Source organism: Amblyraja radiata, chromosome 3 (assembly GCF_010909765.2).
Source record: "Amblyraja radiata isolate CabotCenter1 chromosome 3, sAmbRad1.1.pri, whole genome shotgun sequence".
NCBI classification, from domain to species: Eukaryota; Metazoa; Chordata; class Chondrichthyes; order Rajiformes; family Rajidae; genus Amblyraja; species Amblyraja radiata.
The window spans coordinates 102,136,555-102,153,493 of record NC_045958.1 but is presented as its reverse complement, the minus strand read 5'-3'; the positions used below and the strand labels follow the sequence as shown (position 1 = coordinate 102,153,493).

General features: G+C 45.5%; 1 protein-coding gene across 1 annotated transcript in view; it reads right to left on the bottom strand.

Moving 5' to 3' along the window:
• The window catches only part of LOC116971342 (glycine receptor subunit alpha-3-like), a 144,517-nt gene that overhangs the window by 85,664 nt on the left and 41,914 nt on the right, over window positions 1-16,939 (bottom strand). Inside the window, 1 exon segment of the mRNA XM_033018450.1 lies at window positions 5,548-5,771. Within this exon segment, the coding sequence (XP_032874341.1) occupies window positions 5,548-5,771 (224 nt within the window).

Sequence of the window (16,939 nt, the reverse complement as noted above, 5' to 3'; positions counted from 1 at the left end):
CCTGGAGAAAACCCACGCGGTCACTGGGAAAACGTACAAAATCCATACAGACAGCACCCGTAGTTAGGATCAAACCCGGGCCTTTGGTGCTGTAAGCTCGACCACTGCATATTATGATTACCACTGACTATTAATGATTTGGACGAGGGGATTGAAGGGTTTGTGGTCAAGTTTGGGGGTGATACGAAAATAGGTGAAGGGCAGGTAGTGTAGGGAAAGCAGGGACTCTGCAGAAGGACTTGGATAGGTTAGGAGAGTGGGAGGAGAAGTGGCAGATGCAATATAGAGCAGCAAAGTCTTGCATTTTGGTAGTAGGAATAAAGGCGTAGACTATTTTCCAAATGGGAAAAAAAATCCAGAAATCGGAGGTGGAAAGGGACTTGGGAGTGCAAGTCGAATCGGTAGTAAAAAAAGCAAACTCAATGCAAACATTTATTTCCAAGAGGGCTTGTATACAAAAACAGGGATGTAATGCTGAGGCTCTATAAGGCACTGATAAGGCCGCATTTGGAATATTGTGAGCAATTTTCGGCACCATATCTGAAGAAGGATGTGCTGGCTCTTGAAAGTGTCCAGAGGAGGTTTTACAAGAATTATCCCAGAAATAAGTACAAAGTACATAAAAGAAACATAGAAACATGGAAAATCGGTGCAGGAGTAGGCCATTTGGCTCTTCAAGCCAGCACTGCCATTCAATATGATCATGGCTAATCATCCAGAATCAGTACCCTGTTCCTGCTTTCTCCCAATATCCCTTGATTCCGTTAGCCCGAAGAGCTATCACTAACTCTCTCTTGAACACATCCAGTGAATTGGCTTCCACTGCCTTTCTCTATTGCCCTAATGTTTCCAGCAGAGGGAGAGTTCAGGACCAGAGGGCACAGCCTTAGAATAAAAGGACACATCTTTCAAATGGCGGAGGAGAAATTTATTTAATCAGAGGGTGGTGAATCTATGGAATTCATGGCCACAAATGGCGTTGGAGGCCAAGTCATTGGGTATTTTTAAAGCAGAGATTGATAGCTTCTTGATTAATAAGGGTTATCCAAGGTTATGGGGAGAAGGCAGGCAGGAGTATGGGGTTGGAAGGGAAGAATAGATCAGCCATGATCGAATGGTGAAGCAGATTCAATGAAGGAACGGCCCAATTCTGCTCCCATGTCTCATGGCCTTATGATCTTATGAACTTGGAGAGCACCAAAATGACCATAATTGTTCAGGAGATGGGGTAGAGAGGGCAACATGGAAACAGGAATAGACTACTTTGTCCCTCAGCTTTGCTCTGGCAGGCAGCTATTAGAGAGAGCTGCAGGATGGCAGAGTAGAACAGCTGGTCGAGCCACCATCTAACAGCTCCCGAGTCACGGGGTCAATCCCTACCTCGGGGGCTGTCAGTGTGGAGCTTGCATGGGTTTATTTTGGATGCACCAGTTTCCTCCCACATCCCAAAGACATTAACCGGTTGTCCGGTTAATTAGCCGCTACAAATTGCCCCGAGTGTTTAAGCACATTGTAGATTCCAAAGGGGCTGAAGAGAAAGTTGGGGGGAATTAAACAATGGAATTAATGTGGGACTATAGTTAAGATGTTGGTTAATGGTTTGCAGAGACTTGATGTCAGGGGGGAGTTCCCCCCCGCCACGGGTACCATGTAATCCCGTGCTACCTGCTCCATGGTCGGATAGTCGGCGACTAAACCGTCTCCCCCACCTGCTTTGCCAGGTGAGGAGGGAGCTGTGGACCCCCAGCAGGACCAAAAACAAGACCTGTCAAAGGGCGGATGAGCTTCTAGCGAGCCAACGGCCATCCACACTTCAGTAGAAGTTACGATCACTGTCGTACATGGCATTGTACGGAATGATGATAAAGCACACACACCAAAATCCTATACTTCCAGTGGCAGAAGTCCGCGGAACTGGAGGACAGAGACGTGTGGTGCGTCTGTCACCGTTCCCATCGGAAACCAGCACCACTGCATTGCTAATGTTTTCAACGATGATGAATGAATGACTTGAAAGGCCGAAGAGCCTGTGTCCATGATGTTTCTCTCTGGGACTCCATGAGTCACTCACTTTAGTTTTACATTCCTTATATCCCTACTTTGTTAATTTATCAAAAGCATCCAGGGATCCTCCTCACTTTTAACAATTAGTGGAATTTACCAATTTGTTCGAACAATGTAATGTGACCATAAAGGAATTGCCTTTTCGAAATGAGAAGGAATGATCTGTGGGGAAGAGGTCTCGGCACTCTGTTCATGGGCTTTTGACAATCTTCATCCCATAGCTCAGAGAATCTGAACTCCTGAAGAAGGGTCTCGACCTGTAACGTCGCACATTCCTTCTCTCCAGAGATGCTGCCTGTCTCGCTGAGTTACTCCAGCTTTTTGTGTCTTTCGCTCGTTTTAAAAATTCGAAGGGAAAAAAAAAGCAAGCATTACATCTCAGATGGTTGATCTTGTGATTTCTGAGTGGAAAGCTGAATTCTGTAACCCGTCAGTCACATTTGAAGCTTGGTTAAGCTTTCAAGGTCGTCAGATGGTTGTCAGATAGTTTGTGTTCCATGTCATTGAGATGTGCAGAGCAAGAAGCTAATACTTATTCAGTCCGAACCTCTGGTGCTAGATCGCGTGGATATCAAAACCAAGGCACTGGTCAAAAGTATGCACAGCTCCGAACGCCGTGTTGTCGTGGTCTAACCACTGTCTCAATGCTTTATGCCTTTCCTTACTAAGTCATTGCAAGTGCGGCTCCCGCTTGTAGAAACTGGCGGGCCGCGGCCTGCAGGGGGAGCCCACAGGGGAGAGCCGGACCTGATCTGTCCCCTGAAGACCAGAGACCTGGAGGAGGGAGCTGGTGATGACGACGGATGCGATGGGCGAGGAGCGAGGCCGGGGGAGAGGAGAGGGAACTGGATTTGGCCTTCCGCGCCCTCGACGTCTGCCGCGGGAGGAACCCAAGGCTCGCAGGTTAACCCGCACGTCAATAGAAGGTGACGGCTTGAGGGCCGCAGCAGCCTGGGGCTCACCTGGAACGCACACCACTCATAATATGGATACATGTAAGGTTATATGTGGATAAATGTGAGGTTATCCAATTTGGAGGCAAGAAAGGGAAGGCAGATTATTATCTGAATGGTGTGAGATTAGGAAAAGGGGAAGTACAATGAGACCTGGGTGTCCTTGTACATCATTCACTGAAAGTAAGCATACAGGTACAACAGGCAGTGAAGAAAGCGAATGGCATGTTGGCCTTCATAAAGAGAGGAGTTGAGTATAGGTCCTTCTGCAGTTGTACAGGGCCCTGGTGAGACCACACCTGGAGTATTGTGTGCAGTTTTGGTCTCCGAATTTGAGGACAGACAATTTTGCTATTGAGAGAGTGCAGCGTAGGTTCACAAGGTTAATTCCTGGGATGGCGGGACTGTCATATGATGAAAGAATGGAGCGACTGGGCATGTATTCACTGGAATTTAGAAGAATGAGAGGGAATCTTATAGAAACATATTAAATTATTAAGGGATTGGACACGCTAGAGGCAGGAAACATGTTTTTGATGTTGGGGGAGTTCAGAGCCAGGGGCCACGATTTAAGAATAAGGGGTAGGCCATTTAGAACTGAGATGAGGAAAAACTTTTTCACACAGAGAGTTGTGAATTTGTGGAATTCTCTGTCTCAGAAGGCAGTAGAGGCCTTCACTGGATGCATTCAAAAGATCGTTAGATAAAGCTCTTAGGGCTAGGGGAATCAAGGGGTATGGGGAGAAGGCAGGAACGGGATGCTGATTATGGATGATCAGCCATGATCTCATTGAATGGCGGTGCTGGCTCGAATGGCCGAATGGCCTACTCCTGCATCTGTTGTCTATGTATCTATGTAATATCTAGAGAGTGGACTAGACTCTGAAAAAGGCGTCAAAACATGGCACCTCTTGCACGTAGGATCAGTAGACTATTTCTGTAAAATTTGCTAATAGGCGATGTGCTTAAGTATGAAAATACTCTACAGGACTGTACGTAAGAAAATAATTTCACTGTGCATTTGGCATATGTGACAATGAAAGCATAATTGAGTCATTCAAAAGCACCATCTTGCTACTGCCTTCGACAAATTGGTCTCTGCCACTGAATGACCTCTATCTGGATAAGTATTACTAGTTAGGAACATAGAATCGATTGACTTATTTGTAAATGGAGTTTCCAATCCCCTGATGTAAAACAAGTGATGCTTTAACAAGGAGCAACAATAAACTGCAAATGCTGGTTTACAAAAGAACACAAAGTGCTGGAGTAACTCAGCAGGTTGGACAGTATCTATGGAGAACAAGGGCAGGTGGTGTTACGGGTCGGGACCCTTTGAAACGTTTTGAACCAGACTGCTTTGAAACGCCTGACCCGAAACATCACCTATCCATGTTCTCCAGAGATGCTGCCTGACCCGCTGAGTTACTCCAGCACTTTGTGATTGCTTTAATAATGCATTTTCACATCACCCATTATTTAGAATAATACACCAACACTATAAACGTGTGCATCAACAAGACTAAGGCATGGCTAGACTGCATGTAGATGGGAGTGCTGTCTGTGGCAGACCTGACCAGTGGCTCCTGACTATAAAATGGGAATCACGAATGAATGAAGTACTTTAAGTTAGTCCTATTTGTTCATGCTTGGCCCATATCCATCTAAACCTTGGTTTAGATAGAACTGCAGATGCTGGAAAAATCGAAGGTAGACAAAAAATGCTGGAAAAACTCAGCAGGTGAGAAGGAACTGGTGACGTTATGGAGAGAAGCAATTGGCGACGTTTCGGGTCAAGACCCTTCTTCAGACTGAGTTACTCCAGCATATTGTGTCTATCTTCGGTTTAAACCAGCATCTGCAGTTCTTTCCTACACAATCTACAAACACGCTTGTCTTTGGGACGTGGGAGGAAACAAGAGCACCCAAAGGAAACCCTGTCACAGCGAGAATGTTCAAACTCTACACACACAGTGCCCAAGGTCAGCATCAAACCTGGGTTTCTGTTGCTGTGAGGCAGCAACTCTACCGGCTGCACCACTGCTTCAGCTGACAGCTTAAAAGCCCTGCCACACTGTACGAGGTCATTCAAAGAGTTCTCCCGAGTTTGCCCTGATTCGAACTTGGAGATTTACGGTAATGGCCGCTCGCAGGTACTTGGGGCTCTCGTGGATATTTTTCAACATGTTGAAAAATCTTCACGAGTCTTCCCGAGCTTACCCCGTTTCCCGAGTTCCTGCCGTTAGCGTTACGAGCTGCTAAGAGACATCCCCGAGCTCCGACGTACCCACTACGTTCATTCGACGTACTTACCACGAGTTTGATTTTTTTAATAAACTCGGGAGAGCACTTGAATTACCTCGTACAGTGGGACAGGGCCATTAGCTGAAGTCTATAAGGGCCAATAACTGGGATTGGCCCTTATGGACCTCAATCAGCGGCCCTCAGAAATGCGGTGGAGATGGCAGATGCAAGAACATCATATGGCTTTCCTATTCACTTGGACCATTCAGTGATCAGATGTACCTACCTTAATGAATAGAGGACAACCCCGTCCTTAAAGATTCGCAGCAATTTGTTGTCCGTCGTCACCTCATGGAAGTTGGCACCTTTCTCATTTGCAAAGAATAAATCTGGTTTCCAAATGGAGTCCAGCATGGATGGGTCCAAGTCGAGAGAATCGTCAGGGTACTGGCTGTACGCCAGGCGTGGGTCATTCCACTGCTGCCGCAGAAAAATGTTCAGCCGGTAATCCTGTGGGAGAATAGGGAAAGACAATGAAAATCCTGAAGGACCTTTGAACCTCAGGGCCAAACCCTTCAGAGCCTGCAACACATCAATCGGGGAAACGTGCCTCATTGTGTGAAGATGGGTTTGGAGGTTAGGTTCACAGTGTTGGCAGATATCCTCATGCGATGCGATAAGATCATAAGTGATAGGAGAAGAATTAGGCTATTCTGCCCATCAAGTCTACTCTGTCATTCAATCAGGGCTAATCTATCTCCCCGGACAGCATTGATGAGGGATTAGACAGGTGAAGTTTCAGGTCAGGGCCCTTCATCTGTCTGGAGAAGAGTCCTGATCTGAAACATTGTCAGTTCATCCCCTCACCAGGCAATGAACTGCTTGACCTGTTGAGTTCCACCAGTACTTTGTTTCTATTGTTTCTCAAATTTATTCAAGATACCTTCATGAGTCAATCTGCTTTACAATTCTTTATGGGCTGTCACACTTGGGCAACCTAATTGGCGAGTTTAGAAAAGTTTGAAAAAATGACATGTTGAAGACCTCCGTCGACTATGTTGAAGACCAGCTTCAACTAGCTATGACTAGCTACGACTAACTTCGGGAAAACTGGACACCGAATAGTGGAGAGTGAAGACGACCTCCTTCAATCTCCTTCGACCTCCCTTCGACTATGATGAAGACTATCTACGACTACCTTCGACTACCCTCGATTACCTACAACTAACTTGCCGACCTGCTACCACCTACTACGACTAAACCTACGAGTAAAAAAAGTATCGAGTTTTTCCATGGCGACCTTTTTTTACTCACGGGTATTTTTTAACATATTTGAAAAAAACGCTGCGGCCTAACTGAGACCTCGAATACACGGACACCACTCTCGAGCATGAAGGAGAGTTACGAAGACCTCCTACGACCTCGTGTCGACCATGCTGCGAGTATGAGTCGAGGGCAAACTCGCCAGAACTCGCGGATTAGGTTGCCCAAGTGGGACAGGCCCTATAAGTGTGTATTCTTTTGTGGAACACCTGCTGTACTACCACTTTGTGAAATGAAACTGATAGGCAGATGGAGTTTAATGCTGATAAATGTGAGGTGTTACACCTTGGCAGGACAAATCAAAATAGGACGTACATGATAAATGGTAGGGAATTGAAGAATAGAGTTGAACAGAGGGATCTGGGAATAACCGTGCATAGTTCCTTGAAGGTGGAATCTCATATAGGTAGGGTGGTAAAGAAAGCTTTTGGTATGCTAGCCTATATAAATCAGAGCATTGAGTATAGAAGCTGGGATGTAATGTTAAAATTGTACAAGGCATTGGTGAGACCAAATCTGGTGTACAATTTTGGTCGCCCAATTATAGGAAGGATGTCAACAAAATAGAGAGAGTACAGAGGAGATTTACTAGAATGTTGCCTGGGTTTCAACAACTAAGTTACAGAGATAGGTTGAATAAGTTAGGTCTTTATTCTCTGGAGCGCAGAAGGTTAAGGGGGGACTTGATAGAGGTCTTTAAAATGATGAGAGGGATAGACAGAGTTGATGTGATCAAGCTTCTCCCTTTGAGAATAGGGAAGATTCAAACAAGAGGACATTACTTCAGAATTAAGGGACAGAAGTTTAGGTGTAACATGAGGGGGAACTTCTTTACTCAGAGAGTGGTAGCGGTGTGGAATGAGCTTCCAGTGGAAGTGGTGGCGGCAGGTTCGTTGGTATCATTTAAAAATAAATTGGATAGGCATATGGATGAGAAGGGAATGGAGGGTTATGGTATGAGTGCAGGCAGGTGGGACTAAGGGAAAAAAGTTGTTCGGCACGGACTTGTAGGGCCGAGATGGCTTGTTTCCGTGCTGTAATTGTTATATGGTTATATGGTTATTCGTGGTTTGAATACTTACTGCTTCAATTTCTCCAAATACAAACTAAGCAAGGAGATGCAAGACTTCATGTGAACACCTATAGTCTTTTATGACAAAGGAGGTCATTTAACCCTTTTCGGTCTATGCTGGCTCTCTGAGCAGTCACACCAATATCATTCCAACATCCATTTCTCAATACCCTCTTCTCTCTCATGTGTTCTGCAACTTCACTGTGACTCCTCTATCATCCATCCACACAGTAACCAGGTGAACTATGGGCGGCACGGTGGCGCAGCGGTAGAGTTGCTGCCTCACAGCGCCAGAGACCTGGTTTCGATCGTGACTACGGATGCTGTCTATATGGAGTTTGTACGTTCTTTCTATGACTATGTAAGTTTTCTCCCGGTGCTCCGGTTTCCTCCCACACCCCAAAGACATACAGGATTGTAGGCCAATATGCTTTGGTAAAAATTATAAACTGTCCTCAATGTGTGTAGGCTAGTGTTAGTGTACGGGGATCGCTGGTCAGCATGGACCTGGTGTGCTGAAGGGCTTGTTTCTGCGCTGTATCTCTAAACGTAACTAAACTAAACTGCCAGAAAATATCCCTGGAAAATATCCACACAATCACAGTGGAAACTCTACACTGACAGTACCTAAGGTCAGGATTGAACTCAGGTCACTGGAACATAAAACATAGAACATAAATCATAGGGACAACCCCTTCGGCCCACGCATGCTGAATATGATGCCAGGATAAACTGGTCAGACCATATCCCTCCATTCCTTGCATATCCAGATGCCTATCTAAACGCCTCTTAAATGTCATTATCATATCTGCCTCCACCACCATCCCTGGAAGTGTGTTTCATGAACCCACCATTCTCTGTGTAAAAAGACTAGCAATGTATATCCACTTCTAATTTTGCTCGCCTCACCTTAAAGGTATGTTCTCTGCTCTTTGACATTTCCACCCTGGGAAAAGGGTTCTGACTGTTTCCCTGTCAATGCCTCTCATGATTTTATAAATTGGAGCTGAAGCACTACCTGCGGCACCACTGTGCTGCCCACAAAGTCAGTCATACAGCACGGAAACAAGCCCTTCAGCGCAACTCGTTCATGCTGTCCGAGATGCCCCATCTAAGTTAGTTCCATTTACCTGCATTTGGTCCATATCGCGCTTAACCTTTCCTATCCATGTACCTGTCCAAGTGTCTTTTATATTCTGTTATAGAACCTGTCTGAACTACTACCTCTGGCAATTAATTCCATATACCCACCGCCCTCTGAGTGAAACAGTTGCCTCTCATGTTCCTATTAAATCTTTCCCCTCTCATAAATTCATGTGATAGGAGCAGAATTAGGCCATTCGGCCCATCAAGTCTACTCCACCATTCAATCGCGGCTGATCTATCTCTCCCTCTTAACCCCATTCTCCTGCCTTCTCCCCATAACCTCTGACACCCGTACTAATCAAGACTCTATCTATCTCTGCCTTAAAACTATCCTTTGACTTGGCATCCACAGCCTCTCACCTTAAACCTATGTCCTCTGGTTCTTGATCACGCTACGCTTGGTAAAAGACTCTGGTTATCTATTCCCCTCATAATTTTATGCACCATAAGATGCACCTCAGCCTCCTGCACTCCAAGGAATAAGGCCCTAGCCTGCCCAGCCTCTAAAACTGTTCATCTGTGAACATGCAGAGCAAAAAGTCTCAATAGATTATTTTACTTCATCTGTACACTCATCTGTGATTAATGACACAACATTTAAAAAAGGAACCTTTTTTTTCACATCAGCAGTTCATCTCTCTTGACTTCACAACATGCCTTCCAATTCTGCTCCTCAACTAATCTGGACCTCGATGCCTTTGCTGATGTCATCATAATTATCCCTTAATCAAACGTGACTGCCAGCATTTCCTTGCTGTCCCATAGGAGGTTTTTTAAAAAGTTTTATTCTTGATCCGTTACCCTGTCAGAAGATTTATTAATTAAACCTTCACTGTCTCCCTTTGAAACCAGATTCAAGAAAACAGGCGATTCCAGTATCCTATGGTGTTGTTACTGTACTTTTCTGGAAATGAGTGGGATGAGCTAATGAGACAAACATTGTTCCTGCTCTATCTGGGGTACAATATGAATACCGATGAATAACGCACCCTCTGTAATCGACCACAGCCGGAGGTCGATCATCTACAAGTTCCGTTGTTAACCTTACCTTTTACATGGTGTCTCGGGAACACAGTTTAATATTCTTTAGTTTTGAAATACAACATGGAGATAGGCCCTTCGGCCCACACAGAACGTACAAACTCCGCACTGACAGCTCCCGTAGTCAGGATCGAATATGGGTCTCTGGATTCTGCCCCTTTGGAAACCTGAACGGAAACCTCTGGAGACTTTGTGCCCCACCCAAGGTTGCCGTGCGGTTCCCGGAGGTTCCCGGAGGTTTTTGTCAGTCTCCCTACCTGCTTCCACTACCTGCAACCTCGGGCAACCACCTCCAACCTCCAGGAACCGCACGGAAACCTTGGGTGGGGCGCAAAGTCTACCGAGGTTTCCGTTCAGGTTTCCTAAGTGGGACAGGGGCACCGCTGAGCCACTGTGCCAGCTGAAACTGCAGAGAGTGGTGAACACAGTGAAGGTAATCACAGGCTCGTTATTTCAATAAGTCCATAAATCCATAAATGATAGGAGCAGAAGTAGGCCATTCGGTCCATCATCCACACCACCATTCAATCAAGGTTGATCTACTTTCCCTCTCAACCTCATTCTCCTCATAACACCATTACTAATCAAGAATATATCAATCTTCATCTTAAAAACAGCCAATGACGGGCCAAATTGGTCATTCAGTCAATCAGTCAGTCACGGACATCTCTGTTAGAGAGAACCTGTGAAGAAGGTTAAGATCTGACCAGATAGGAAATTGCTGGTGTTTATAAATAAATAGATTTGCTTTCCTTTTTTAATTAATCCGTGACTTGATAATTAAATTCACTTAACATAAATTGCAAACTGTTGAATTGGTGTAAGTGCTTTTTCTGCCATCCATGAAATTTATAATTTATACTAAATGGCAATGTATATATATTTATCAGTATTGTGCTGAAGGTTGGAAATATATAATTAGTTGATTAGGTCATAGCATCATACAGCCCTGTGGAAAGAGGCCATTCGGTCCAACTTGCCCATGCCGACCAACATGCTCCACAGTAATCCCACCTGCCCGCGCTTGACCCCCCCACTAGTGGAAACATCCTCTCCACGTCCACTCTATCCAGGCCTTTCACTATTCGGTAAGTTTCAATGAGGGTTCCCCTCATCCTTCTACACTCCAGCGAGTAGAGGCCTAGTGCCTTCAAACGTTCATCAAATGTTAACCCAAACACTCCTGGGATTATTCGCGTAAACCTCCTCTGAACCCTCTCCAATGCCAACACGTCCTTGCTCAGATGTGGGCCCCAAAAACTGCTCACTATACTTGAAGGGCACGTTTCTGTGCTGTATAATGCATTATGTTAACAAAGGCGCACACATTCACTTAACTCTGGTATTAAATTTCCCCATGGAAACAGGACAGGAGAGATTGTCAACAATATGTGTTCAGCATTTATTCAGTGACCCGATGCACTGTAAACTCTGGGCTGCGGAGGTAGGGGAAGCAGGAATTGAATATTCCCAGGGCATTTCATTGACCGCTCCACATGAATTGCTCTAATTCGTTCAAAGCAGTAGCAAAGGCTAAAAGTTCAACAGCATGTGGTCTGAGAATCCGTGAGGAAAATGTACAATGTTGCTTGAAAACAAATCTGAAAAATGAACAGCACAGGCAGAGGACAAGAGGACATTGACTGACAGGTCCACAAAAGAACCATTCAGTCCGAGAATACCCAGCCTATGGTCAGCGACCATGCAGGTTAACACAGATGAAGTATTCATCCAGTTAAAAGTGCTGAGCACCTCAGACTTAATTTAGTTTATTGTTACGTGAGCCGAGGTACATGGAAATAATGTTGTTGCGTGCTGTCCAATCAGCGGAAAGGCAATACACGATTACAATCAAACCATTTACGGTGTGTATAGATACATGATAAGAGAATAACATTCAGTGCAAGGTAAAGCCAGCAAATACTGATCAAGGATAGTCCGAGGGTCACCAATGTGGTAGATAGTAGTTCAGGACTCCTCTCTGGTTGTAGTAGGATGATTCAGTTGCCTGATAACAGCTGGGAAGAAACTGTTCTTAAATCTGGAGGTGTGCGTTTTCACACTAAGATACCCTTTGCCTGATGGGAGAGGGGAGAAGATGGAATGGCTGGGTCGTGGCTCGTCCTTGATTATGCTGCTGGCTTTGCCGAGACAGCGTGAGGTATAAATGGAGTCAATGGAAGGGTAGTTGGTTTGTGTGCTGGTCTGGGCTGCGTCCACAATTCACTGCAATTTCTTGCAGTCTTGGATGGAGCTGTTCCCAAACCAAGCTGTGATGCATCCTGATAAAATGCTTTCTCCAGCGCATCTGTAGAATTGTTGAGAGTTGTAGGGGACATGCCGAACTTCCTAAGCTTTCTAAGGAAGTAGAGGCCTTGGTGTGCTTGAGTTCAAAACAGCGCCATCTAAGACCACAAGAAATTGCAGAGAATTGTAGACGGATACGACGTGTGGGTTTGTAGGTTAATTGGCCCCTGTAATTTATCCCCTCTAGGTAGGGAGTGGATGAGAAAGTGGGATAACATAGAACTAGTGTGAACGGGTGATCGATGGCCGACGTGGACTCGGTGGGCCGAAGGGCCTGTTTCCATGCTGTATCTCTAAACCAAAGTAACAACAAAAACTGGAAGGCATTAGCTCCATTAGATTAAGAATTTATCTCAAAATTCTTCTAAATTTCCAGTGTTTGCAGTTGCTTTCCCTTTCCTTTGGATATACTTCTTATGGAAGATCTCATAGGGTGGCACAGCGGTGGAGTTGTTGCCAAAGCCCCGAGACCCAGGTTCAAACCTTACTACGGGTGCTGTCTGTACAGAGTTTGTACATTCTCCCCGCCACCTGCGTGGGTTTTCTCTAGGATCTCTGGTTTCCTCGCACACGCCAAAGACTTACTGGCTTGTAGGCTAATTGGTCTTTAGGGATAAGTGTAAATTGTCCTTAGTGTGTGTTAATGTGCGCGGATCGCTGGTCGGTGCGGGCTCGGTAGGCCGAAGGGCCTTTTCCTCGCTGTATCTCTGAACTAAAACTAAACTAATCTTCCTCATCTATCTTTGAGAGTTTTTGAGGTGGCCAACAGGAGATCTTAAGTGGCATTGCCAGTTTACCTACAATGACAATGCTTAAAACTAACACCTAGCTGCTTATTAAAGGGCCTGTCCCACTTGGGCGTCATTTACGCTACATAATTTACGCTTCACGACGCACGACGTGCGCGTGATACGCGCATGATGCGTAGTGACATAGGCAGTGACGGGGTCGCATGCGACGCCCCAGGATTTTGGGATTCACAAAATCTTCGTGCGCCACTTGCGTGACGCGTAAATAAAGCCAAGTGGGACAGGCCCTTAAGGGAGCATCATATAAATTCTGTCCACAGATATTCCTAACAGGGAGTGGTTGCACACTATTTTGGCAGCTGGTGCCAAGATCAGCAGCTGATTTCAACAGCGACTGCATGAAAAGGGATAAACAAGTCGAGGAAGGCAATTTAGAGTTTTAGACTTTAGAGTTTAGAGATGCAGTGTTTAAACAGGCCCATGCCCACCGAGTCCACACTGACCAGCAATCACCCATACACTAGTTAACATACAAACCTGCACGTCTCTAGAGTGTGGGAGGAAACCGGAGAATCCGGGGGAAACCCATGTGGTCACAGGGAGAACGTGCAAAGTCCAAACCGGCAGCACCCGTGGTCAGGATTGAACCCGGATCTCTGGTGCTCTGAGGCAGTGACTCTACCACTGCACCACAGTGCTGCCCATAATTTCTTATGCTACACAAACACATGTCATCCTGCAGTGTTCTTTATGCTGGAACTCTGAAGAAACCATTTGAGACAGACCCAATCCTACCCGAGGCAGTTTGTCGGAACCTCACATTCTTTAAGGATCAGAATGAATGCTGCACAGTTCCACCATATTTGGCAGCCTGCAGAAGTCATTAAGGAAGATGATAGCTCTGTAGTTAAGTTACTCGATTAACAGTCAGTGATCTGGACCACTGACCCGGAGACATGAGTTTGAATCTCACAAAGGCATCTGGTGACTTTAAATTCAGATAATTAAATTGATGTTGAATTAAAAGCACAAAACTGCCAGATTGTCGTAAAAAGGAACAATCTGGTTCAGGAATTGCCTGAAGGGAAGGACATCTGCTCTGGTGGCATGATTTGCATATGTGTCACTTCAACACCACCAGCTGATACGTGATTTTTAGTTTGGGTTAGTTTAGTTTAGACACAGGATGGAAACAGGCCCTTCGGACCACCGAGTCCACCAAATCAGAGCTCTCGGGGAAATCCACACGATCACAAGGAAAACAGACAAAATCTACACTGGTGGAGATATCAGAATTGAACTTGAGTTTTCGTTACCATCGGACTATCCTTGATCGGACTTTGCTGGCTTTACCTTGCACTAAACGTTATTCCCTTATCATGTATCTGTACACTGCAAATGGATCGATTGTAATCACGTATTGCCGTTCTGCTGACTGGTTAGCACGCAACAAAAGCTTTTCACTGTACCTCGGTACACGTGACAATAAACTAATCTGGAACTGATTCACTGAAACTGGATCAGGCTCCAAACATGTTTATACACAAACATGGATCATGTGGATGCTTAAGGGCCTGTCCCACTATGGCGAGTTTATTTGCGAGTTTAGGAGAGTGACATGGTCCTGTTGTAGCGCCGAAAATTTGGCATCCTTTGACTAAGTAGAACACCTCCTATGACCTCCTTCGACTATGTAGAGAGCCTCCTACGAACATGTAGAACACCTCCTTTAACTATGTTGAAGACTAGCTGCGACCAACTTTGATTTAATCGCCGATGCTCTCGGGAAAATTGGACTTGACTATCTTCGATTACCTTAGCTTACCTTCGATTACCTTTGATTACCTTCGATCACCTACGGTAACATGCCGACCTACTAAGACCTACTTAGACTACAAGTAAAAAAGTATCGATTTTCTCCATGCCGACCAATTTTCTCAGCCTGCTGAAAAATGGTCCTCGACCAAACTGAGGCCGCGAGTAGTAACCACTATGCGGGAACACCTCTCGACCATGAAGGAGACTAACCAGTGACAACCTACGACCACGTGCTGCGGGCTTATGGCGAGCACAAACTCTCCTAAACTCACAGATAAACTCGCCATAGTGGGACAGGCCCTTTAATCTAACAGAATGAAAAGAATCCTTGAATGTTTCTTGGAGATTCTCAAGCTATTTTAGCATTGTTTTAGTTTCATCCAGCATGGCTCACCGAGTCCACTCTGACCATTAATCACCCATTCATATGAGTTCTACATCATCTCACTTTCTCATCCACTCCCTGCACACTATGGGCAATTTTACAACAGCCTATTAACCTTCAAACCAACACATCTTTGAGATGTTGGAGGAAACGGGAGCATCCAGTGGAAAGCCACATGGTCACAGGGAGAACTTGCACTCTCCAGCGACAGCACCTGACGTTGGGATCGAACTCGGGTCTCTGGCGCTGTGAGGCAGCATCTCCACCAGCTGTGACACACTGCTACCCCGAAGGTACCCCTAATAGGAGTGGCACGGTGGCGCAGCGCCAGAGACCCAGGTTCAATCCTGACTACAGGTGCTGTCTGTACGGAGTTTGTACGTTCTCCCCGTGATCCCGTGGGTTTTCTGGGTGCCCCGGTTTCCTCCCACATTCAAGAAACATGGCGGTTTGTAGGTTAATTGGCCTCTGTAAATTATCCCTGTAAATTAGGATAGAACTGGTGTAAGGGTGATCGCCGGCCAGCGCGGACTCAGTGGGTCAAAGGGCCTGTTTCCACGCTGTATCTCCAAAGTTCAAAGTAAAGCCTAAACTAGTGTATAGGTGATCGCTGGTCCACGCAGACTGTATCCATGTTGTATCTCTAAACCAAAAGGAAACTAAGCAATTTGAGATTATGACAATGATCAGTAACCCGCAACTTGCAGATTTGAATCAAAATTTCAAACTTCTTAACTCACGTTCCTACTCTTTCACCCATACAACCTCTATCCTGTATACATAGGGTAACAAACTCAGTGGCTGAAACATCCCTTGCTTCTGTCTCACCTTCCTCCCCCACTGTTGTCTAGTGACTAATCTCAGCCTTACAGAAGAAAATTAGTCAATACATCAGTCCAATGCTCCTATATACATCATGTTCCCTATTCAACATTTTGTTTCTACCTTCGTGAAGAAGGGTCTCGACCCCGAAACGTCACCCATTCCTTCTCTCCTGAGATGTTGCCTCACCCGCTGAGTTACTACAGCATTTTGTGTCTACCTTCAATTTATACCAGCATCGGCAGTTCTTTCTTGCACATGTTCCCTATTCCCTCAGTTCCCTTGGGTACTACTGATTCTGGGCATGCCCTTCCTTAATACATTATTCATCGATGGGTTTCAGCTTCAGCTGCTCCTGTTCTAACGTCTTGTATAAATCTATCTCTAAAGTCACTCAAGGTCACACCCTGCAACGTGGCTGATTCGAATGAATAAACTCAGGATAGTGCAGTTGCACAATGGGTGGCGCAACGGTCACAACCAGTCCAGCTGCAGTCTCACGGTGCCCGAGACCTGGGTTCAATCCTGACTGCAGGCGCAAATTGTGTGGACCTTGTATGTTCTCCCATTGACTCCATTATTGCTTCGGATTCTTTGACCGCTCCCTACATTTGGTGAGGTAACTTGCCACTGTAAATCGTCCCTGGAGTGAGTGATGGAATCTGGGAAGTGGATGGGGAGTTGATGAGAATGTGGGGAAAGTTTAAAAAATGGGATTAATGTAAGAAAGGTGTAAATGGTGGCTAATGATTGGCACAGCCACGTTGGGCTGAAGGGCCTTTTTCTGTGCCGGATGTCGGTATGGCTCTATTGCATATCTTCCCTTTCATCCCTTGTAAAATCCCGTGAAAACCTACTCAGAATTGCATAGGGGTCAACATGTCAGCTGCATGACATTAGTTCTGACTTACAATAGACACAAAGTGCTGGAGAAACTCAGTGGGACAGGCAGCATCTCTGGAGAGAAGGAAAGGGCGACGTTTCGTGCATCACCTATTCCTTCTCTCCAGAGATG